Here is a 23,965-nt window from a genome sequence, read left to right as displayed (position 1 = left end):
TCCGTGGTTTGGGTTGCAAGTGAAGGATGTGTACTCTGGTATCCTTGGACATACTTTCCCCTCGCTGTCCCACTATTGTGCAATGTGCTGTGTCTGTTTTCAGTATACTGTTCTAGATCCAAGAAACACTAGGGTTTTGATGATAGTGTGTATGTATTATGAAGACTACAGTTGGGACTTCATCGTTAAGACTGAGTTGAGTTTTCCATATATATGTGTCTGTATGCATGCATGCTTTATGTAATATTATCCAATTTGTCCCAACAAAGAATTTTACACTGTAGTTTTATATATACAAAGGGGTGTGTGTGTATAAAAATACATTTTACAATGCATATGTTTGAAAAAGCTTGCACTCTACCGTAGAACACCGTCCATCATTGTGAGAAAAAGGGATGTGACTTCATGGGCTATGATTTTTTTCTACATAGCAGCACATTAATTTTAAAATGTGTTAGAAAATAATATACACATTTTAATGGTTTTTTTCTTCAAGAGCACATTTTATTATTGAATCAAAACTTTCAAACTGGATAATTACTCTTAATTGTAAAGGCTTCCTGTTGTTTGTGCTATGTTTTTCATGACCAAAGCATAGCAAACAGTCAAGAAATAGTTGTTTTCCTGATACTCGTATGCCTTAATTGCAAGTAGTAGTAATGGTAGTGGTATCTCTGTGCTTCACTATGAGGACAGAGGGGTGATGGTAGGAAAACACTTGAGGAAATGAGAAAATAAAAAACAGAATTATTGGGCTGAAAATACTTTTCCTGGCATTACTATGTGTATTCTTGTTTCAGATGTCCCTGGCTCACAGTGAAAATGATCTGATCTCTCTTGGGAAGTCTCTTGGGTTTAGATTGGGAAATGTCTGGCATTGAATGAGTAGGGAATGGGATAAGACAGAGATATATTTGTTTGTGTTATGTTTCCTACTGTAGGCTGTGTGTTGACATGAAGTCCTATGGCAGCGAACAAATTGAGACTTAAGCCTCTAGTAACACTTCTCCATAGATGCCTGAGAGGTAATTCATTTATCTCCAGACAAAGGTGGTAGAATTTGGGATTTTAATACTACTCTGAAATTTTCCAGAGCTGAAAATCTATACTCTGTGTGTTTCTCTGTGTGTGAGAGAGATAACATAATACTTGTGAAAGATGCAGCCTCAGTACCCTTGGGGACTAAAGTCTTTGATTTATGCAAAGAACAGGTACAACACAGGCAGTGAGAGCACAAGCTTTCTTGCATTGCCCCACTAGTGTGCTTCAACCCTGAACTGGGTTGACAGAGTAGTTCAATTTTCCTGCCCATTCTGTTGTTGGTCTCTCTGCTGAGCAGATTAGAAGATCATATAAGGACAGAATAGGAGGGAAGAGCTCATTGTCAGAAGGGAAATAAACAAGCCCAAAAGGGAAAATGGAGAAACTGAAGCACAGCCTCTCATCAAGCATCTGAGGTGCCAGTATCTCTTAAACAGGAAAGAAAATCTGTTAGAACAGACGGAGAAATGTCCAGCAATTGCAGAATATTTCTATGTAAATGTAACGGGGCACACTCCCTCTCATAACCGCGCCCTTGGCCGAGGGCACGTGCCTGCACACTGCCGAGCCCATGTTTGAACTGACATTGGCAATATGTCTAGGTACTGCTTTAAGACTGTCATGTCTATGATCTCTGCACTTGTGTGGACCTCAGGGCATGGTCATCAGGTGGCCCAGGCTTTAAGGCATTGGGCCCTGGCCCCAGGGGCAAGCTCCTGAGGCAAAAGGTTCTGAGTGGAACTTGCACTGGTAGGTTTCTGGGGATCCTCCCAGGAGTTTGAGAATGGCAGACTTCACTGTCCGATAATCTCTCACCGCTTCATCATCTAGAGCCCAGTAAGCCGCCTGAGCTTCCCTAGACAGGAATGGGGCCAGGCGAGTGGCCCAGTTGTCTTTATCCCAAGCAGCAGTTGTGGCTGTCCGCTCAAAGGTAACTAAGTAGGCCTCCAGATCATCATGTGGCCCCAGCTTGGCCAGTGGTATCCATGGCCCAGAGTTCAACTGGTTGAAGAGGCTGAGCTAGTTAGTCGCAGCAACAAAGCCTCCTGGCACTGCTGCTCCTGCTGCTGCCGGTGCTGCTGGAGCTGAAGCACCTCCAGGAGTATAGCCTGCTGTTGTTAAGCAGCCTCCGGCACCTCATGTTGCGCTGCAGCTAATGCCCTGTGGGTTTCCATCGTGCTGTGCTGCTGCTGGGCCAGCAGCATTACCAACTCCTCCATTGTCCCCTTGCTTCAGGGGTCGGTCCTGCTCCCCGTTCTTAGTGCCAGTGTAACAGGGTGCACTCACCTCTCGTGAGCACCCCCTTGGCCAAGTGTGTGCACCTGCACATTCTCTCAGCTTGTCCCTGCTCTGGGAAAGAGCTCAGGGCTCCCTCCCTGGAGACAATGTCTTAGCCCTCTTGGGGCTTCCTGGCTACAGCTCTCCAGCTGGGCCACTATAGCTCAGTTCCCCCTTTGGGGGGCCTCAGTGTCCAGGCTACTTCCCCACAGTGGCCCACCCGCTACTCCGGGTCCCAGTCCAGGGATCCTGTAAATCGCAGTTGTCTGATGTGTGCCTTTAACTATGTCACAGGACTTCTCTAATTCCCCATGCCATCTTCACCCTTACCTCAGGGCCTTCTCCTAATGGTGTCTCAGCAACCAACTCAGCTCTTCCCAGCTTCTGGCAGTGCTGCCCTGTCCGGGGTTCTGTAGCTCCGTCAGCCAGCCACGCATCATCCACGCTCCTACAGCTCCAGCAAGGAATTGAACTCTCTGTGGCCCTGCAGTTCTTCTTATACTAGGCTGCTGGGCCCTGTTTGGCTGTGTCCCACACAGCCACTCTAGGCAAATTGGAGGACCTGCTCCACTGCCCTTTTTTGGGGTGGGCAGGGCCACAAGGTCTGCAGCAGAAGGCCTGAGAGGGTCTGGTATATCCCTTCACAGTAAGAAATAATACAGCTGTAATTTTAGGTAAAATGTTCAGTTTTCTTTATACGATTCCTGCTGGTATTATAGCCATGAGTTGTTTGTTGTAAGGAGGTCTGCATCATCACTTTGCTCCGTTATGGTGCCAGTCTCTTAGATTGTGTCTGTGTCAAGAGCCATGGAGGAAGTCTTTGTTTCTTGTCTCTGAATATAGAACCATTTTCCTTGTCTCTGAATATAGAAAGCTCTAGGGAGCCATTGTCTATTAAGGATAGTTCTGTTTTAGCACTGTCTAGTATTTTTGAGTTGCGTGAGGGCATCTTGAACTGTATAATGTGGCTCTAATTGTAATACCTTTGCCTCTAGCTCTTGAAACTTTGTACTGGTTTAAACAGTTTTCCAGTTACCTTGTTCTGTACATTTTTGGTTTGCAGTTCATAGATTCATAGATTCTGAGTTAAAAAGGGAGCACGGTGACCATCTAGTCTGACCTGCATAGAACCAGCTATAGAATTTCTCCCAGTATTTCCTGAATAAAACCCAATAATTTTTGGATATGGAGCTTGGAGCTTATCTGGTACCGGTTCCGAAACTTGACAACTTGAAAGTGGAAAACAAAATTATATAAAACGACAAATGCCTGGGGTTTTCCAAAGTGCTTAAGTGAGCACAAGTCCCACTGACTTCCAATGGGTCTAATAGTGTTCCTGACTTAGTAAAGTGGTTTTGAAAATCCCACACTAAATGGCTTCTCTTACAGTCCATCTGTGGTGTGGCTGCTGCTACCACAGAATTATTTGTATTTCAGTAATTCCTAGAGATCCCAATCAAAGTCAAACCCCATTGTGCTGCGCTCTCTATGTACATATAATAAAAACAGTCCTTTCTCAAAAATCTGACAATCTAAATGACACATTTCTCTGGTGTTCTGCAGACACGCACAACAAATATTAGGTGGGATCACTTTATTCCAGTCCTTAAGAGGAGGCAGTGATGAAAAGCTTTGGTGTTACATACAATATCTGGGATGCTCTCCAGAAAGCCCAGATGTTTAGCCTTCTGTGGCTTCATTTTAAGCAATTAAAAGTAGAGTTTGTTTTTTAGTTATGAGCTGACTTTCCCAATTTTCATTTCATACACTTTTCAAAAATGTTTTCAAAAATGTTGATTTTTTCAAGAGAAACTAGATTCCATTGGTTAGCACATAAAACAAGTGCAATAAGCTAGTGATACAAGTCAATGCATAGAATGACATGTGATCATTTGAATGGAGGAGGGTTTATTTTTCTTACAAATTGTCTGTTTCCTTATCCTTATCCTGATGTAATGCAATTCTTTGGAAGCTAGCAGTCCTCTACTACTTAGTAAGAAAGTGCCTCATAAGAAGAAGGTGAAATGGGTGTAGAGGCATGCAGCTGATCCTCTTGCCCTGAGTAATGAAAACAGGATATTTGTCCCATAGTGCACAGAAACTTTTCTTTAGAAGACTCCATTCAACCCAGTTCTTGCTTTCCTAAAGTTTTGAAGCAGTTGGCACCTCATCCTCTTCCTCCTGCCATATCTATCTGTTTCCAGACCATGATAGAGGCGGGGGTGGTGTTTTCAGGTTAATGGATCAATAATAAAACAAACAGCTCTGTTGTATTTATCATATAATATTCATACCCTAAAGATAGCATGAGCATGCATGCCAAATACTCATCTGGCTAATTCTTGCAGTTGACACAAATCAGATGTTCAGTCTTAAAACATCTACACAGCTTCACATTGAAACCCCTAATCTGGTGTCTAAGTAAGAGTCACCCTACAATCCCTCTGACGTTTAATGTTCCTGTAAGCACGCAGCCCACCGTAACTAGCATTGTTAAGCCAGTGACCAACATGAAACCCAGATACAGGGGTATGGAAGATAATCTGTTTGGCTTCACCATTGAGTTTCTTGGTAGAAACTGTTGTGTTGGTTTAGGATGTTGGCAGGTTATTTTCTTTACAGTTCAACGTGTTCTGTACATGCAGGTGCTTCTGGGTGTTGAAAAATATCTCTTTCACAATGTGTGCATTGTGTCTGCTTACATGGTCTATGATCTCTGGGTCCTGGCAAAATTCCAGAATGGGGAATAGTATCCTGACTGCATAAATACTCTGTACTCTTTTAGTTGCAGATGATATTCTTCACTTTACGTCCTAAGCTGTTGTATAATGCTGCTCAGTGCTGGTATAAACAAACACCTTCATTCTATCCTGCAGGGCATTTTCTTACAATTGAGGGCAAAATAATTTTCTTATATATCTTTATTAAAATTTCTAGGCTCCTTCTGGATAGAAGGCATCTTATAAATAATATGGTATCATATGTTCAGCACACACATCTAAGACATCCTACACTGATATACTTATTTTTATATTATTTTAGCATGGAAATGTGTATGCTGGTCCTCCGCGATTAGGCTCAGGAGGTAAAAGTTGCTATCCAATGTATTTTATTTGGCCTTTCATTGCAATTCTGGCTGATAACTTTTGCTCCTTTATTAAACAACTGTCACTGAGCAAAAGGTCTAAAGCACTAGAACAAAGCAGGATTGAGAAAAGGAATCCTCAGCATGCTGCTGCCAGATATGTGGAGTAGTAAGATAATTCGGTGCAACCTGTTGCCACGATATGACGTGTCAGTTTGGCCATATTGATCTGCCCTGTGTATGGGCCACCTGGCTACACCTCCAACTATACATGACATGCTCAGTCTCATCCCAGATGCCCTTATGCGAAGGCTAGCTGTGGAAGTGACTTCTGCTGTGTGTTAGGAGGCAAAGAGCCCTACACTTTGGTCCTTGTGCAGTGGAAACATTGTTTCTAATGAGTTAAGTACCAACCCCCTTTGCAAGTGGTCTCAGGATTATACACGTGGTCATATATTTATAGTGTTAAAATAACATGAACTAACAACCTTAAATCAAGCAAAGAGAAGAGCATTTCACTTTAGCCAGAAACATTATTAATTTACTTGAATGTGTCCTTTTATTTGAGGAACGTCAGAACAGTGGGAGATTTTAAAAAATTGACGCTGGATAAGCACCCAGAATTTCAAGGCACTTCATCTGCACCTTATCTGAATTGTCATACTCCTCTGGGACCTGAAAAAGTGGACTGGAAATTTTGAGAATAAGTTTTCTTGTGGGATTTCTTCTGCTACTTGCAGTCTGAAAGAACAATAACCCTTTCTGAGGTATCTCAGAATTTCCAGCTATAACTATGTATAAATATGTGGACTTGTTAAAAAAAATGGGGGAGGTGGCTGGAAGGGGACATTTACAATGTGGTAACAGGGTAAGCATCTAGTTTAAAATCAAGTGCAACATTTATTTTGGGTTAGATACCTTATAAAACAAGTCCAATCATATTTTAGCACAAATATAATTAAGCTCGGTGTAAGGGGGTTTACAACCAAAACCTGGAGAGAGCATGAATGTTGCTGGGCTATAATACGGGCTTTTGACACAGCATTCAAAATGTTTACTATAGCAGAGGCTGGTGTGCCAGAATTGGAAGAGTGGTCTGAAGAAAATATATTTCGATTTTGGGGAAAGTGTTATCTTGGGATTTCACATTCCTGCCCTTTCTGAAGTCCTCCTTGTTCTTCTGAATTGCAAGGGGTTTGCATAAGGAACTTAAATTGCTGTACTCTTCATATTACTGACTGTACTACAAGTCCACGGCCCAGTCTCTCAAGGGTGGTGTTTTTAAAACGGATGCCTCTCTTTAATTAAAACCATTTCAGGATTCATCTTCCCTCCAAAGCAACCTAGATAATGGCATGCTTGTCATTATTTTAAAATTTTCTGAAAGCTGCTCAATAAACTTTTATTTCTTTTTAAAATATCTTGAAAATGAAAATTAGTTCTAATAAATAAATAAATAAAAGGATGCATCTTCCCTTGTTGAATTGTCTCTTCCTGATCACTTTTATTTTTACTTGTTTAATGTTATCAAAGATTGACGACCCAACAGCATGGGAAAGAGAAAAACACATTTACCTGCTGAGTAGACCAGGAGCAGCAGATGATGTAGGTACTGAACAGCTTTCTTCTTTGCACCATGGAATTGGATTCACTCTCATTGTATTGCTGGACAACCTGACCACTACAGAATTTCGATTCTTTTCCCCAATATTTCAATGTTCCCTGCCATACAATGAATCCCAAACTTCCACTGACATCCTGTTTTTACCATTTTTGACTAACTTATATGCACAAAGCTGATATATTAGTGCAGAATGTGGCTGAAAATTTTTCTTAAACTGCTTCTGTATACTGGTTTTATACCCAGCATCACATGATTCTGAAATAAGTGATGGAGAAATCGCAGGAGGTTTAATTAAGATCATACCCAAACATTATCTAAGCTAGATTAATCTCTTGAGTCTGCTTAACCAAATATGAAACCTCATAGGAACAAAACTTCCATATGACAGTGGCAGTGTTACCTGCTGGCTGGAAATATCATGAAAATAGTCTGTCTTGTGGTATTACGGAACTTCAACCTCTGGACGTGGCTGGAACCAAGAAGTGCAGAGGTGAATAAAAATGAAAAAGACTTGTTCAAAATATTAATCAAATTTTTAAAAATCTTTAAAGTCTGAGGTTCATTTCAAGTTGTGGGTGAAAGTTTTTGTCCATTCTTATTTTACTCTTTTTAAAATATAAAATACATTTTAATGTTAAATACCCATCATATAAAATGTTGGTTTGTATTACATACTTAAAGCTGTGACAACCATTCCTGGTTAAAAAGAATTCATCTTCCTATTTGATTTTGACAGCTGATCAATGCAACCTAGCAGGAAGAGGAATCACAGAAGTTAAAGATGAAAAAGATTGTTTAGCTCACTGGTCCATACCTGCCAATACAGAGTTTATACTATAGTATTTTTGAGTGCTTTATTCAATCTAGTTTTAAGTTACTCAAGCAATGGGATTTTCACCATTCACTTTGGAAGAGTCACTGTTAGCAGAATATCACAAAATATTTCCTAAATTTGTCTTTTGTTCAGTTTTATCTAATCATTTCTACGCTCCTGTGATGTCCCTAAATAGTTCCTATACTTTGCCATTGTATACATTGGTCACATACCTGTATATGGTTACCATTAGTCTATATGTATTTAAACCAAGATCCTACGAAGACTTAAGCATGTGCTTAACTTTACCCACTGTGAGTTGTCCCACTGAAGTTTTCTAGGATTGGGGCTTTAGTTATTTTACTCTTGCCTCATAAATAAATACTATATAGGTGTGTCCCGGAGCGTGGCTTCTCTCCTGCTTTCTTCCCCACAAAAACTGCACGGACTCCAGTGGTTGTGCCTTCACCATAGCCCTTTATTTTAAGTTCCTTCCAGTATTTCCTCAACAATCCCCATGCAACAGTCTGTTTACAGCACCAACAGCATTTTTCGGCCCTCTCCCCAGGACCTGAGGGGAACAGAGGCCTGCTTCCCTTGATGTCTCTGTGCAACTGGGGTCACCCAGCCCTAGACCCCTTTCTCACGTTGTTGGAACTTCCTTCTTGCCTTCCTATCCGCTTTGGGCTGATGCGCTAATTGGCTCCTTATCCCAGCCAGCCAGCCTGATTGTCTAATTACCTCTGTCAGCTTTCTACAGGGGGAAATAATTAACATCTGAGTGATCAGAGTGAAGGCTCACCTGCTCATCCTCTGCACTCTGTCACAGGGCCCTCATCACTTCTGTTGCTTTTTTTCAGAATTCCCTCCTGTCTGTCAGTCTTTCTTGTACAGATGCCAGTTACCCTGTATAGACTTTGAGGAGTGGCCTAGTGCCATATAACCTCCGTGATCCATATGTACTGTGATTGGTTTTTATTCCTACCGTATTTGATTAAAAGCTCATTTCAGCTATGATGTCCACTATCACTCCTGCTCTCTTTTTTAGGATTATTTATTTTCTAATGTCTGCTCCCATGAAATATCCATTTTTGGATTATTATTTTTCAAATTTATTCTTATGAAACTTTTTGGATGAATCTCACTTTCTTACTTTCTTTCCCATATACCTAAATTCTATGGGTCTATTTGTATTGTTCCATTACACTTGCTGGATTTTCAAAATGTTCCAGTTTAGCAACATTTTTAAATATGAGGTAAGACATTGAGAAGCTCTATGCCTATTTTGTGCATGCAGTAATCACAACTGTGTGCATTAATTAGGTAAAGCAAATGTTCAGTTGTCAAACTAACTAGCCATTTGCATTCATATATACCCAACTTACTTCACAGTAACTGAATGCAGAAATTAGGCACTCAATTGTAGGAATATTTTTGCACACACATTTGTAAAAATTTGGCTCCTAGTTGCTTCCAGTTTTACTTTTCTCTAGTTCTGTTATTATAAAAGAGTTGAAGAGAATGAAAGATGTAAAAAAGGGCTGAACCATGATCAGAGTGACAGGTATGTTCCATATTTCCATATCAAGCTAAAGCAAACAAAAATTTCAGCTGCACGTTGCATACTATCAATGTAGGTGTATCTTGGGAGCTATCTTTAATGAAAGGACAATGTTTACTCTTGATTTTCTTTGCTGCATTTGAGATTCTCCCTTTGCAATTAATTTCTTCTGACTATACATTAGCTTCTTTAATTAAAATGTGATGATTCACCACTTTCTAGTAACCAGGAACTTTTTTAAAAGGCAGAGATTTTTAATAATTTAGAGTATTTTACAGTTGCTGTCTTTGTGGTATCCATGGTATTTTTGTGGCTCTAGTCTTGTGTGAACAATGCAAAAACTCTGCTTTAAGTAATTTTGTGTTCAAGGGCAAATCAGCCTCTTTGCTTGCTAACTCTAATTTTCCAAGGGTTATAAGGTTTTAATTTGATTCTTTATCCAGTGTGCATAAAACAGTCACTGAAATTTGCATAGTAAATTATTGGATAATCACTTTTTATGTAGCCTACCTGCTTGTTGAAATGAACATTACCTTTTAAGTGACACTCTAGCTAAACGCAGGGCAAAAGCAAATTTAACAACTAAACAGATGGATTCAGTCCTCATGGAACAGAAATGGTTGCATGTAAATGGGAAAGGGAAATGGCTTACTGAGGCTGTTATCTATTTGCCTGTCTATGCATAAAAGATTTTTGTATATACATGTGTGTGGGTGTGCATGTAGCACATCAAGGCATATAAACATAAACACTAAACTTGTGCAAATCATTGCTTTACTGGTTGAACTGAAAAAAACCCACAAAATAAAAAATTTGGATAGACCTGAAATTAAATCTTTTGGTTTTCTTGGACAAACAAACAAACAAAAAAAACCCAGGAAAATCATTCCAGGTCTAGTCCAGGCATTTTAAACAGTTTTTTACTTAAAAGCTACAAAAATTTGGAGATGCCTTTCGTGAAACCACCATAGGAGGACTTAGTGGTGCAGTCCCTCTTCTATAGTCCCGTGGTTAGAATACTCACTTACCTGGGATGTGGGAGACCCAGGTTCACAAGTCACCACTCTGCCTGATTTGGAGCAGGGATTTTAATGTAGGTCTCCCACGTTGCAGGTGAGCACGCCAACCTTTGGACGAGAGAGTAATTTGTGTTGAGTCTCTCTCGGTCTCTCTTGCTGAAGCTGCTCCGCTGTATGTAAATAGTCATTGGGCCAGAGAGAGTGTGTGAGAATGAGAGGATTCACATTAGAGGGGGGGGACACCTGGGTTCCAATCTCTGCTCCAGCGGCTAGTGGAGCCATTTCACAAGGAAAGATTGAAAGAGACGCACCTAGATTACCTAACAGTCTGGTGTTTGGGGCACTCACCTGCAATGTGGGAGACCTAAGTTAAAATCCCTGTTCCAAATCAGGCAGATTTAGGAGACTTAGGAACCTGGGCCTCCCACATCTCAGGTGAGTGTTCTAACCATTGGGCTATGTGTAGAAGGAGGGAGACACCAGCACCAACTCCACCTTCTCATCCTCCTGGTTTTGTGAATGGCATCTAAGTCAACTTGTGAATCTAGCCCACCACCTAGATTTTGGGGGTATGAAACTATTTGTGGAATCCATGTCAAATTCACAAATACTTTTGGTTGACCCAAAACTGCATTTTTCGTTGAATAAACTATTAGAATTTTTTTTTACAGCTGTAACGTATACATATGTGATGGTGATATATACATCCACATGATAAGTTACAGATCCATGTGTAAAATACGCTTTAGAACATGGCTTCCCAATTTTTTATGCAACTTTGACTCCTCCCCTTCCCCATGCCTGTGTCCCCATTCATCATGTCACATACCCCTCTACTGGGAGAGCGTTTCACTTTCCAAACCTTCAAGCAACTTCAAAAAGTCATTTAAGAAAAAAAATCAATCTGTCAGAGATCTGTCCTTCTTTCCCCCAGATATAGAAGTTTCATCTCAAAATTACACCTACTGAAGGCCCAAGATGAGCAATGTATTCAGTCATGTCAATTCTAGGTTTAAGGTATGATATTTCATAATTCTAGAGGGCCAGAAACAGAATTTTTAAGCTTGATCCCATTGAAAATCCAATATTTTATGCTTTCTAATGGGAACTAGTAGATATAAAACTGCCATGCTTCTCCGGTCTGCTATCTTGGGTCTTTCCAAATACTAATATGGGGGAATTGTCATAGTTTCACATAAAAGAATTTGTGTTTTATCTTTTCTTTAAAAACAAAAAATGCCTAGAAATTTCAAATAGAAACAACTATGTTAAAAGAATGTTATTAAGGTTGCAAAGCCAAGCACTTAAAAGTTAGGAAATCTAGAATTATTATTACCCTTTTATTTTACCTTTTTTCTGCCCTCTTGTGCATATTCATTATGATACAGTTTTTAAGTAAATAATATTTTTATAGATCCCCTGCCTCGTTCAGTGCAAAGGATGTATAGACCAGGGGGCAGAACGACAATTATGTGGGCAACTATAAAACTGTCATTGCCTAACTTTGCAACCTAAATCACATTTTTTTTCCGTGTCAGGGTTTTGTGGGAGTTTTGGCATTGACTTCAGTGAGGCCAGGATTTCAGCCATGAATGTAAAGGGTGGAAAGTCAGGAAATGAAATGAAAGAGTTAAGTTTTTTCATAGTAACCTTAGTACAGACATTTTGCACATCTTCTATTTTATGGAGTACACAGAACAACAAATATTAGTAGTCAGGTACACAGTTTTAATTTCCATTACACAGGTGCAGTGTGGATGAATTAGCATTATTTTGAGAACCTTCACTTGGTCATTTCCTTAGTTTTTAAGCTTTCAATTTGTGACTTTAATGTTACATTGACATATGGTTTTGTATTTTTGTTTTGTTTGTTAACACCCCCCCCTTTGATTTTATTAATGATTTTTGAAAAAAAACATAAAAGAAAAATCCAGACCTATTAGGCTTGAAGAGCTTATAACTTTCATGGAAAACAGGCTCCCTTCTGCAGAAGCACAGTAAAATTGTAGCTAGCCCTTAAGCGGGAGGGAGTAAGGAGCACCTCCCCTTTGCCTGACCTACACAAGGCCTGTCCTGAGTTGTAGCCTGTTCTGTTCCTGAGAGCATCTCACTGAAAAAGGTAGTGGGAGGGGCCAGTGCTACATCCCCATGTATGCAGCAGACATGAGCATTCAAATTGGGAAGAGAAAACTGCACGTTTTAAAGGTCTGTGGTGCATTATTCTTCTACCCCCTGAAGTAGAAATCTCCCTGATGCTCCCTCTGCAGCAGTGCAGCTCTGTATCTGTTTCTTTGCAAAATGAAACACTTGTCCTGTGGCCTCTTTGTCTAGGCCATTCGACTCCCCCCCCCCCAGCCTGCCCCCTCCCCCAGCAGGAGATTGGCTAAATACTATAGTTTATCCCAGGGATTTCAAACAGATTCTGAGTCTGCAACGCAACCTGCCCATGAAGAAATGCTTCCGTGCTGAAAAACTATTACATAGACCTTTGCTGTGATACGTATTTGGGAACTGATCTTGTAGCGTGCTCACCATTCTCGACTCCCATTGGGCCCTTAGAACTACAATTAGTAACATAGCTCCCAGCATTAGCAAAAATACTACTATAATACACCAAACAGAGATTTTTAAACGCAAGTGTAACACCAACAGACCCCGGTCGTAGGTGGGCGGGATCGAATCTGGGGCCTCTGGAGTTCCGTGCATGAGCCTCTACCACATGAGCTGAAAGTCAACTGCCTGTTAGCTAAGGCTGTAGAGCTGACTCATTTTATGTCTCTCCCTTTAAGTGGTCTTGGTGCCACTAGATGGGACAGAACACCACACCCAGAAGGTGTGTGGGTTACACAAGCAGGTCTACTCTCATAGCAGTGTATGTGCAAAAATCCCAAGAGACTTAATGGGACCTGTATTTGTGCACCAATGTGAGAATACTTGTATTTGGTTTCCACTTGTGAGTTAATTGTGGGTAGTCTCTTGTAATATTTAGAGTTATGTCTAGCTACCTGATTTGTGGGTGCAATCCACAGTTTGACATACAAGAGATATAAAATATACCTGCAATGTTTTAAAAGCACAAGGCATTTGTAGGCACAAAATGTAGCCCATTTCCTAAAACCAGAACCTAAATATTAATGGTGCAGTATTTGAAGAGGTTGTTATTTAGAAATGGTTTTGGAAACAGCAATTGAAAATCCCCAGGCATCCCATCTGTGTTTAAAGCAACAATAATAACAAAACTTTAAATTAGCATAGGAGATTTAAGGCATTTCAGGAAAACATTGATTAAATCTGCCAATGAAATGAATGTGTTTGGCGAGTGACCTAATTAGTGTATATTTGGTTCTTTTTCACTGCACTGCTTACCACTAATTGCTGTTCTGGTAGCCTTCTTCTGACAAGTAAGAAAAACAAGGATGAGGGATTTGTTGAGGAAACAGTGACATTCACTTTTAATTCATTTGAACCTGCTGCCAAGCTTAATTATGGAACTGAAAAACTGAGACCAGGAGATCCCCAGCTGTTTAGGTTATAGGAGACATAGATGTTAAGTGTCTGCCTGTGTGTTCAGGTAGCGCTTACTGAAGCAACCCATAAACTTATGCTTGCTGATGCTTAGCTGTTTCATCCCCCCATAGGTACAGGCTCACCATTTGTACTCCTTAAACTTAATTATTTCGCTTTGATGGCATCAAGCCAAATAAAATTACAGTCGTTTTCTTTCTCAGAGGAAAGGATTGGCAATGATTATGGATAGTCTCGTCTTGTTGTTTGTGATTGCATTTACGTGCTAGTAGTATGTGTCAGTCTATAAAACCAGGAGCCCACCACTTTAGTTCTAGTGTTGGAGGGCCAAAATCACCTTGGTGTAACTACACTGAAGTCAAAGGACTTACAGGGATGAATTTGGTCCTTCGCCTTTAAGGGAACTTTTCAGTAGGTGGTTTGTTTTTTAATTTAGAGTATGTTAAAAACAAAAAGGAATGAGATTAAAAAAAATCAGTGACAATAGATTTGCTGTGTTTGTTGTGTGGTTGTTTCATATTTATATGACAGTAGTAGCTAGGAGTCCTAATTAATCATTGGAGCCCCATTTTACTAGGTGCTGAATAACATAGGAAATAAAAGAGAGCTGGCAGTCCAAGTTTATGGCTAGGAGCAAAAAGGTAAAGAATGGAATGTGAGGGTAGGAGAGGAAGGGTGTTTCTTTAAGATATAGACAGTCACTTTACTTTTTTCCTGCATGACACTAGAAAATGAAACTCTGGTTACATTTATAAACAAAAGTGAAATAGACCAGCATAGTAACTGAGGCCTGGTCTACACCTAAAATGCACACCCTGAGAGATGTAGTTAGGCCAACCTAAGCCCCAGTGTAGACACCACTAAGGTCAATATCCATCGATATAGCTACTGCCTCTTGAGGGAGTTGATTTACTACAGTGATTGAAAAACCCCTTCTGTCACTGCAGCAAATGTCTACGGCGCTCCAGCGGCAAAGCTGCAGCACTGTAGCTGGGCTGCCGTAGTGCTTGTAATGTAGACATACCCTACATTTTAACAGCCAACATAAGTGGTGAGAAGGACATTAACATGTCTGCCGTTATGCTGCATAGTATTGCAAACTCTTGTAAGGATGGTTGAATGCTGAAGCAGCCTGGGAACATGGCTTGTAGGTGCTCTTTGGGTTGCTTTCCAGCCTTGCAGTGATTTTGTCCTGATGTTCTGTGTGGGGTGGAGGGATTTTGAGAGGTGAAGATAAGAGGAGGATTTGGAATGAGAATTAACTGGAGGGAAGGAACAATAACAACTTCACAATTATACTAACATCATTAATGAAAGTATATGTAATGAACAACTGGCTCTGGCCAAAGGTATACGTTTTTGCCTCATTGACTTTAATGGGAGGATATAGTTCTATAACCACTCTCAGGTATTTTGTGGCCATTAGAATAAGTGTATAGAAGCTCTGTTCACACAATTAAACCTAGTGGACTGACTTCAATCTTTATTGATTGATTGACTACATTACATATACCTGCTGTCTGTAGTGTGTTCTGTCAAAACATCCCAAACCTAGAGATGCTAATATAAATTTACTGGTAGAACTAAATCATATACACACCCACTTTTCTATATAACATTGTGCAGAAAGTCTTATTAAAAATCACTTACCTTGCACGTATGAATCCTGCAATATAAACCTACTGTAAATCTCCAGTTCTGCCAATGCCATGCCCAGTTTTTACAGTGTCAACATCTAAAAGATAGTTTTAGTATTTCCCCCCTGCACAAAGACATGAACATATCGAGATAGAGAACAAGATGCAATCTTCTAGCAATAACAAGTACTCCACCTCCTAAAAATAGGTTGGTTCCCATACTCATTCCAGGCCATCCCAATACCCAAACTGTCTAAGCTTTCATGGTGGTATCTGGCTTCCTGGTGGGCTTCAGGGTCTATTGGCAGCTTCAGAGTCAAGTGAGGGTGACTTGTATTGTGAGACTGTGAAGTTACATCTGTTCTTGTCTCCTCCCAGGAACCATTCTCCTTTTCCTCTCCTTGACTTTGAGTATGTGCACTTGTATCACCCCATGAACAAAGGCTTTGTGGAAATCCAAGGGAGACCCCTGTGTCTTCATGTAGCAGGCTTTCTTAGTGAGTTAGTAATACAAACTCCACAGCTACTTTGCAGAGCATTTTTGAGAGCACTGTGAAGCACGCTGCTGTGTGTAACAAGTTCATTGCAGCATAACACGCTGAGTGAGAGGGAAGAGGAACCCGAGGGGAGAAAATTAAATAGTTAATTAAAAACAAAAACAAAAGTGATTCTTTGCACTTCTTCATGGCGGTGCTGTGGAGCATACTGTCACAATGCACAGCTGGTCCAAAAGGTTCCCTAGATGTGTACTGATGTTCTAAATCAAAAAGAAAAAGTACAAAGATTAGGAAAAAAAACAGAACAGAGAGATTCAGGAATGGAGGACGTTATTAAAACAATGCCTCAAAATCCTTCTTTAGTTTCTTAGTATATATATTTTTAGTAACTATCTTGGTTGTTTTTGTTTCATTTTAAAGCTTAAAACTTGGCAAATAAGATTTTAGCCTGGGAGAAACTTTGGGTGATAGGTTCTTTTTACTTGGACTAACCATTGCCTATAGTGAGGCATGCACATCAAAAGAGTCTTCAGGCCCTTTGGGTGGTGAGGTGTTCACAGTCCTTTTGGAGGACTGGGCTGGAGAAAGGGTCACACATTAACAGGGTAAAGGCTGACCCAAAAGAAATAAAAAAAACCTGATACAGCAGGAAAGCAACGTATTTGTGCTGCCTACTGTATTGTGCTTATTGACCTGGTAAATGGAGATGATGGCAGAGGAGCCGTTACGCTATTAACATGCTAGTGCTAATATTATTAAAGTTTACAGGCAATTCGGTTTCAGCCTGCAGGGAGGTGAGCTGTGGTTGCAGACTCTCTCCAAGAAGCATATATCTGTGTTGTAACCTCTTAGCAAGATGTGGGCTGGAATATTTTCAAAGGACTCTAAGGGAGTTAGGAGCCATGGGGCAGATTTTTAAAAGTATTGGGAGCTTTTGTAAATCTCCCAAGGCACCTATATGCACCTCTAGGCATGTCAATATCCAAATGTAAAAGTCTGTAATTCACTAGGAGTTGGATGCTTAATACTCTCATGTTTCTTTGAAAATCCCAGCCCTGGTCACCAAAGAAGAAAGGATTGCCAGGGGGACGGGGAGCAGGGGCAGAGGGGAAGCGAGGGAAGGGTAATAATAGGAAGTGTATTGTACAAACCATCTGACTAATTTGATAAACCAAACTATTGAAAATAACTGGGCTGTAAAGCAGCCATTTTAAAAGTGAAAGATTATCTCCCCATGTCTAGCCTCGATGAACTGGTGCTCAGAGAGCTCCCTGAAGCAGTCCTTGATAGAGAACTAGCCATTTCTTTAAGTACCATTGATTTAAGGGAAGTGAAGATGAAAGGAACACAGACGTGGCGGCTGCTGAGTGTCAGGAGAGCAGTCGGTTAGAAGAACCTGAGAAGAGTTTGACAAAAAATGGGAGGTTGTTTATAGCTATTAACAAAGACTTCTGTATTTTTTTTAGGCTATGGTTTTGTAGATTTTGACAGTCCAGCAGCAGCACAGAAAGCGGTAGCATCTCTTAAAGCAAATGGCGTTCAGGCCCAGATGGCAAAGGTAAGAGCAAGTTTTTTGTTTCTACTTTCCTTCCCTGTGTTGTGATGATGTTATTCCGTCTGTGTAGTGAAAATTCCGAAGGCTTGCTTTCTTTCTCTCTTTCTTTCTCTTTCTTTCTCATCTGGCAGGAATCTGGTTTATTTATTTCAATGCTTATTTGTCTCTTGGCCCCATTGGCTTATTTGTCTTTTGGCTCATTGGTGTTCTTGAGAACTGTGTTCTGTATGCAAGTTATTTTGTGATGTTCTATATAGTCTGTTGCATTCCCTTAAGAACTTTATAAGCAAACAGAGTTTGAGTTCTATAGCAATCAGGAAGATGCCTTAATCTGTGGTGCACTGGGTAATTGCCTATTAATGTGCCTTGGAATACTCTTCATTTAATAGCCTAGTGAGTCTGTTTGGAGGAGTGAAATGACTGAATTTAATGAAAGTTTGTTGCAGCTGTATTTCTTTAAAGAAGTCTGGCCACCTGGTTCAGTTCCATTGACATAATTTAATAATGATTGTATCTGGAGGTCACTGGATTATGTTTTTCAGAAGTTTTGTGAGATTCACATTAGAAATCTCCCAGCAATTTGCTTACGTTAAGACCAAATTAGATGGGAACATGCAATTGGATGAAATACCGCCTTTGATGAATTGTCCTACATCAACATGAAGGGGGGTTGTTGCGGGGAATTTATGGTTTAGCCATTCTGTGTGTGTAATAATTTAGTAATGATAATAGTAAATGCACTAGTAAATGCACTGGTCCACCATTCCCGATTAGTTGTCTCATCTACCATGAAGGTGGCATAGGGCTCGCAGAATCCTAAAAAATTAATCTCCACCTGTAAATTTGAATATTCCCCTTAAGGAATTCTGGTGGATTAAAACTAGGGTTGCCACCTTTCTAATTGCAGGTAATCAGGCCCCCAGTCCTCCACCCATTGCCCTGCCTCTTCTGCAATGCCCCGCCCCTTCTCTGCCTCCTTCCTCAATGCCATGCCCCTACCCCACCCCTCTCGGTTGCTCCTCTGGCCCCCTACCTCTGTCACTTACTGGATTGTGCAGCTGGAGCCTGCCTGCAGGTAGGAGACGGCCCTGGCTGAGCAGGGGCTGGCGTGGGTTAATGTCCCGGTACCTCTCCCCACCCCACAGTAATCGGACTTTTGGTGTCCAGTCAGTACATCTGACTGGGCACTGCCAGGTCCCCTTAATGACTGGACTTTCTGGTGAAAAAAACAGGCACCTGGCAACTCTAAATGGCTCCTGGACACACAAGCTAAAAACTGGACTGTCTGGGTTAAAGCCAGATGCGTGGCTTAACCTTAAATTTCACCTATACACATTGTTACCAGGCGAGGAAAAAAAAAAAGCTATTCTGTACATGGGGCTCATGTGCCTGCTACTGAATTGTAAACCATTGTGCCTTAAAATAACTGTTGTAAGGTTCCTTGTTGTCCTCTTTAATAGAGTCCCACAATGCAAATTACACAGTTTTACTGGCTCTTAGGTTTTACTGACGTATTGTAATAAAAATATTTGCTTCAAATAGGAAAAAATGGCAAAATGAGGCATCTGAATGCGTACTGCGGATCCTGGGATTTTATTTCCCTGATACACTATGTTTCCTTGTTAAAATATAGGAAATCTGAGACATTTGTTGACCTCTGAAAAAGAAACCAAAGGCAGGAGATATGTTCTGTGGTAAAGGTTGATCCTGAATAGCTGTTTCTGGGGGATAATCCATAATGTATATGTATCTGGTGATTTGAGGCAGTAGCAATCAAGTTGCATAACGAGGAGCAATAGCAGAATTCTTGTGCTGGAAAATAGCAAAGGGGGAGGCATTCTTAAAATGCAGATGCTCGTGTCAGTGCTGTACAATATTAAATTTCTTTAGACTATGTTGCAAAGCCAAGGGATTTGAGGTGGCAGCATTGCACCAAAGGCTGAGATTTGTACTCTGGAATATCTGTGGCTGGAGTGGTGTTTTTCTCTTTCCTGGTTTTGTGGAGACTGCTACATACCTTTTTGTGTGTATTGGGTTTATTGTATTTTTAATAGTTAGCCAAGGTGCCTAGAGTCCTGGAATAGGCTTTTTAAATATTTTGTGTAAGTCAAAGTAAATATACAGCGGAATGTTTCTCCCACTAGAAAAAATCAGCATATTTAGAAAACTGGGGTTCAAAGGAAAGTCAGGTGACTTCATACAAAATAGTACATCATACAATAGAACGTCAAAGTTACGAACACCAGAGTTACAAAATGACCAGCCAACCACACACCTCGTTTGGAACCAGAAGTACGGAATCAGGCAGCAGCAGAGACCAAAAAAAGAGAGCAAATACAGTACAGTACTGTGTTAAATGTATATACTAAAAAAATGGAGGGAAAGTTTAAAAAAAAAAAAGATTTGACAAGGTAAGGAAACTGTTTCTGTGCTTGTTTCAGTTAAATTAAGATGGTTAAAGCAGCATTTTTCTTCTGCATAGTAAAGTTGCGAAGCTGTGTTAAGTCAGTGTTCAGCTGTAAACTTTTGAAAGAACCACCGTAACATTTTGTTCAGAGTTCCGGACATTTCAGAGTTACGAACCACCTCCGTTCCCGAGGTGTTCGTAACTCTGAGGTTCCACTGTATTACTGAAAAATCAGCAGCCTGGGAAAGGAAACCTGCCTGGAGAAGCATGTGAGGGCTTACAGAGGTTGGAAGCCAATTTGCATGACAGACTGTGAAAGAGAATATTATCTGCCCATCTTTGGGACTGGAAGAAGTTGGAACAAAGATGCAAGAGAAGAATGTAACCTCCAGTAATGGAGACTGGAAGGCAGGAAGCCTGGCTTTGACCTTCATTGAACAGTGGACATTGACCCCCAAATGATACCAAAATAAATAAATAAAATGTCAAAGAAATTATCAAAACGTTTTGTGTGCGATATTTATTCATCCGTATGCCAAATGCAGTATAGAAGTGGGGTGAAACATGCCCGTATGTAGAGGGCCAGCACCTGGCTGCTCCACCACTTAGGTCCTATCTACTCCCTATTTTGAAGGCTTAAATGGGACTTAAGTAAGGAGTGCCTGTGCTGGCCCTCTATAGGGGTGAATTTCGCTCACAGTGAATAAACATACATTGAAACTTCGAGTATCGCACATATTATTTATCTCCTACTGGAGATAAATCTGACTCAGTGTCAAGACTGTGAAAGAAGTTCTCTATAGCTTTTCTGAGGGAAATCCAGAAAAATCTTATTTGGAAAACAAAATGCAGTTTCCTGGGGATTGAGTCATCTGTATCAGTTCAGTCAAATATGACAATTATTCATCCTATTGATGTATAAACAGAGCCACCTCCCTGGTTTTGACCATTAGTTTGCTATGACTTCTAGCATTTGCACTCCTCTTTGGCTGATTTTGTTTCACTGAAACATGTCAAACACTAATGAATTGATGTTCAGTGTTCTCTCACTATTGGAAAACGTGTTCTGTCAAGACTAACGCAGTAAGGCACCTTTTCTACATTATGTTTCTAATGAAGGAATTAATGTTGTTAAACCTGTTTTTACTTCTAAGTTGTGTTCTCTCTTGGTAAAATCCACCCTGTTGTAGAGGGGTCAGGCAGGGGCACTCTACACAGCCTCTGTGCTATGGAGAGGATTGTGCTAAGAAAGGGGCCAATATTGTATCCACTGGATTTCAGCTGGAAGCACAGTGCTGCAGTCCAGTGAAACATAGAAATCCTCCAAAGAGCATAGGATGGACTTCTTCTTTATCAAGGGTCCGGTCCGGAATATTAAGTACATTTGCCAAATAAACATCTTTTACTAATGCTGCTACACCTAGTACAATGATGTAGTTTTTTTATACTTAACTGGAGAGGTATTTTTTCTCCTCTGTTTTCCTTTATGTACATTTTGTACATTTAAAAAAAATGCATGTTTGCTCTCAGTGCATACTGTAACGGGTTTGGTCACAGACACACCCTTGGGACTGTCACCTGATGTGCTGAGATTAACTCTGAGCCTGTTTTCCCTGCCAGCTTGGGACTCCAGAACGCTGTCTTGTTGAGCCAGACATGCTAGCCTGCTGCAACACAGACCCAGGGTCTGGGCCATGCCCCCAAAGCTGCAGGCTTTAAGTGAAAACAGCTCTGCAGGTTTCCTGCCTCCAGCACCCAGACACCCAGCTCCGAACGGGATCCAAACCCCAAATACATCCGTTTTACTCTGTATAAAGCTTATAAACTCATAAATTGTCTGCCCTCTATAACACTGATAAAGAGATATGCACAGCTGTTTGCTCCCCCAGGTATTAATCACTTATTCTGGGTCCATTAATAAACAAAAGTGATTTTATTAAGTATAAAAAGTAGGATTTAAGTGGTTTCAAGTAATAACAGACAGAACAAAGTAAGTCACCAAAGCAAAATAAAGCAAAAACACGCAAGTCTAAGCCTAATATATTAAGAAACAGATTACAGGTAATATCTCACCCTCAGAGATGTTCTAATAAGCTTCTTTCACAGACTAGACTCCTTTCTAGTCTGGGCCCACTCATTTCCCCTGGTACAGTCCTTGTTAGTTCTAGCAGACATCTTAGATGGAAAGCAGGAGCTTTGTCATGACTGGCAGCCCTCTCTGTCCTGCTGCACCCCCTTTTATAGCTTTGGCACACGGCGGGAATCTTTTGTGTTTCTAGGTTCCCACCCCTCCTTCTAAATGGAAAAATACCATTTGTAAGATCGATTTCATTATCAGGTGACATGGTCACATGTCGTTGTGAGACCTCATTCCGCATTACCCACGGGCTGGCCCACACATACACAGGAAGGCTTGTAGGAAAATAAACCATTTACAACCAATTGTCCTAGTCAGTGGGAGCCATCAAGATTCTAAACCACCATTAATGGTCCACATTTTGCATAATTACACTAGGACCTCAGAGTTATACTTCATATTTCTAGCTTCAGATACAAGCATGGTACATGCATACAAATAGGATGAACAAACTGAGTAGATGATAAGCTTTGTAATGATACCTTACAAGAGACCTTTTGCATAAAGCATATTTCAGTTACATCATATTCACATTCATAAGCATATTTTCAGAAAGCATATGAAGTACAACATCACACATAAATATCAGCAAATATACAGTAGTTGAAGAAATGCTTAGAGAGTGGCCTATGTGACTGGAACATATAAAACCAAGGAACATGCTATGAGAAGTCTAATGAAATGATTCTCAAACTGAAATCATGATTGAGAATCCAATACCAGATAGGAACCTACATTCTGTTCATTTCTTCTGAAGCACCTGACATTGGCCACTGTCGGAAGACCAGACCGTGGGCTAGATGGACCATTGGTCTGACTCAGCATGGCTTTTCTTATGTACACAGACAGATGCTTATACATGCATAGAGTTGGTGGAATTCCATTGCAGTTGTAAGAGAGGATTGGCACCTGGATCTATACCTACACCAAAAATCAGCCAAAGGGATAACTCTCTTTGGAATTAGCAAAGTTTTAAAATATTGTTTTTGAGAGATTCAATCTGCCTCTCTCTGTAGGATAGGATGATTATTACCACTACAAGAAATCTAATAATCATGTTTAATCTAATAAACTAGCCATTAATTCGCACATCAGTAACCGTGCTAAATAGACCTCTCCATCTGCATGGCAGGCAGAGATGTCAAGAAACTTTCATAGTGTGACAGGGAAATTTCAAAAGATGAGAGGACTTACCTCCATGATATCACTCCCTTCTCACAGTTCTGCAGAAGCTGGAGATGTTGAGGCCAGGGTATTACCACTGTCGGCACTGCGAGAGATGTAGGAGCTTGGCTTGTCCAACTGGAGGGCACCATGTAGAGACGAGAGCCTGCGTGGAGATTCAGAGCCTTTGCAGATCTGTTGCTTTCAGGGATTGACCAAACTCCTCTCCCAAGGGACCAGCAAAAATGAAACTCTGCAAAGAAAATCTTACAGAATTTCCGTGTCTTGTGGGGGGTTACAGTATGTGTTCCTGGTCCGGATGTGGATCAGACACCAATTAAGTCTATTAGCTGACTTCCTTCCAATAGCTCTCTTCTTCTTTTGTGAATTCATCTTTCTGTCATTTCTCTTTCTAATCTGACATGCACCTGCTCTGAAGCAGTATTATCTCTGTGCACTATGTGCTGTGATATATATATATACTCACCTCTACATTTGTACATAGCTAAAGCTTTTTAATTCTCTGTTTTATTGTGTAAAAAGTTTAATAGACCTATTATACCTTTGTTTCTTTTTAAATGTAGCATAGCACATGAATGGACCATCTGATATTCAGAATCC

General features: G+C 40.5%; 1 protein-coding gene across 3 annotated transcripts in view; it reads left to right on the top strand.

The window, feature by feature from the left end:
* Positions 1-23,965, top strand: part of RBMS3 (RNA binding motif single stranded interacting protein 3) — a 910,338-nt gene that overhangs the window by 574,289 nt on the left and 312,084 nt on the right. For all 3 annotated transcript variants that reach the window (XM_074945627.1, XM_074945630.1, XM_074945628.1), the window contains one exon: positions 17,548-17,639. In XM_074945627.1, coding sequence (XP_074801728.1) covers positions 17,548-17,639 — 92 coding nt within the window. The remainder of the gene's footprint in view (positions 1-17,547; positions 17,640-23,965) is intronic.

The sequence above is a fragment of the Natator depressus genome, chromosome 2, assembly GCF_965152275.1.
Source record: "Natator depressus isolate rNatDep1 chromosome 2, rNatDep2.hap1, whole genome shotgun sequence".
NCBI classification, from domain to species: domain Eukaryota; kingdom Metazoa; phylum Chordata; order Testudines; family Cheloniidae; genus Natator; species Natator depressus.
This window is presented reverse-complemented; position numbering and strand designations above follow the sequence as displayed.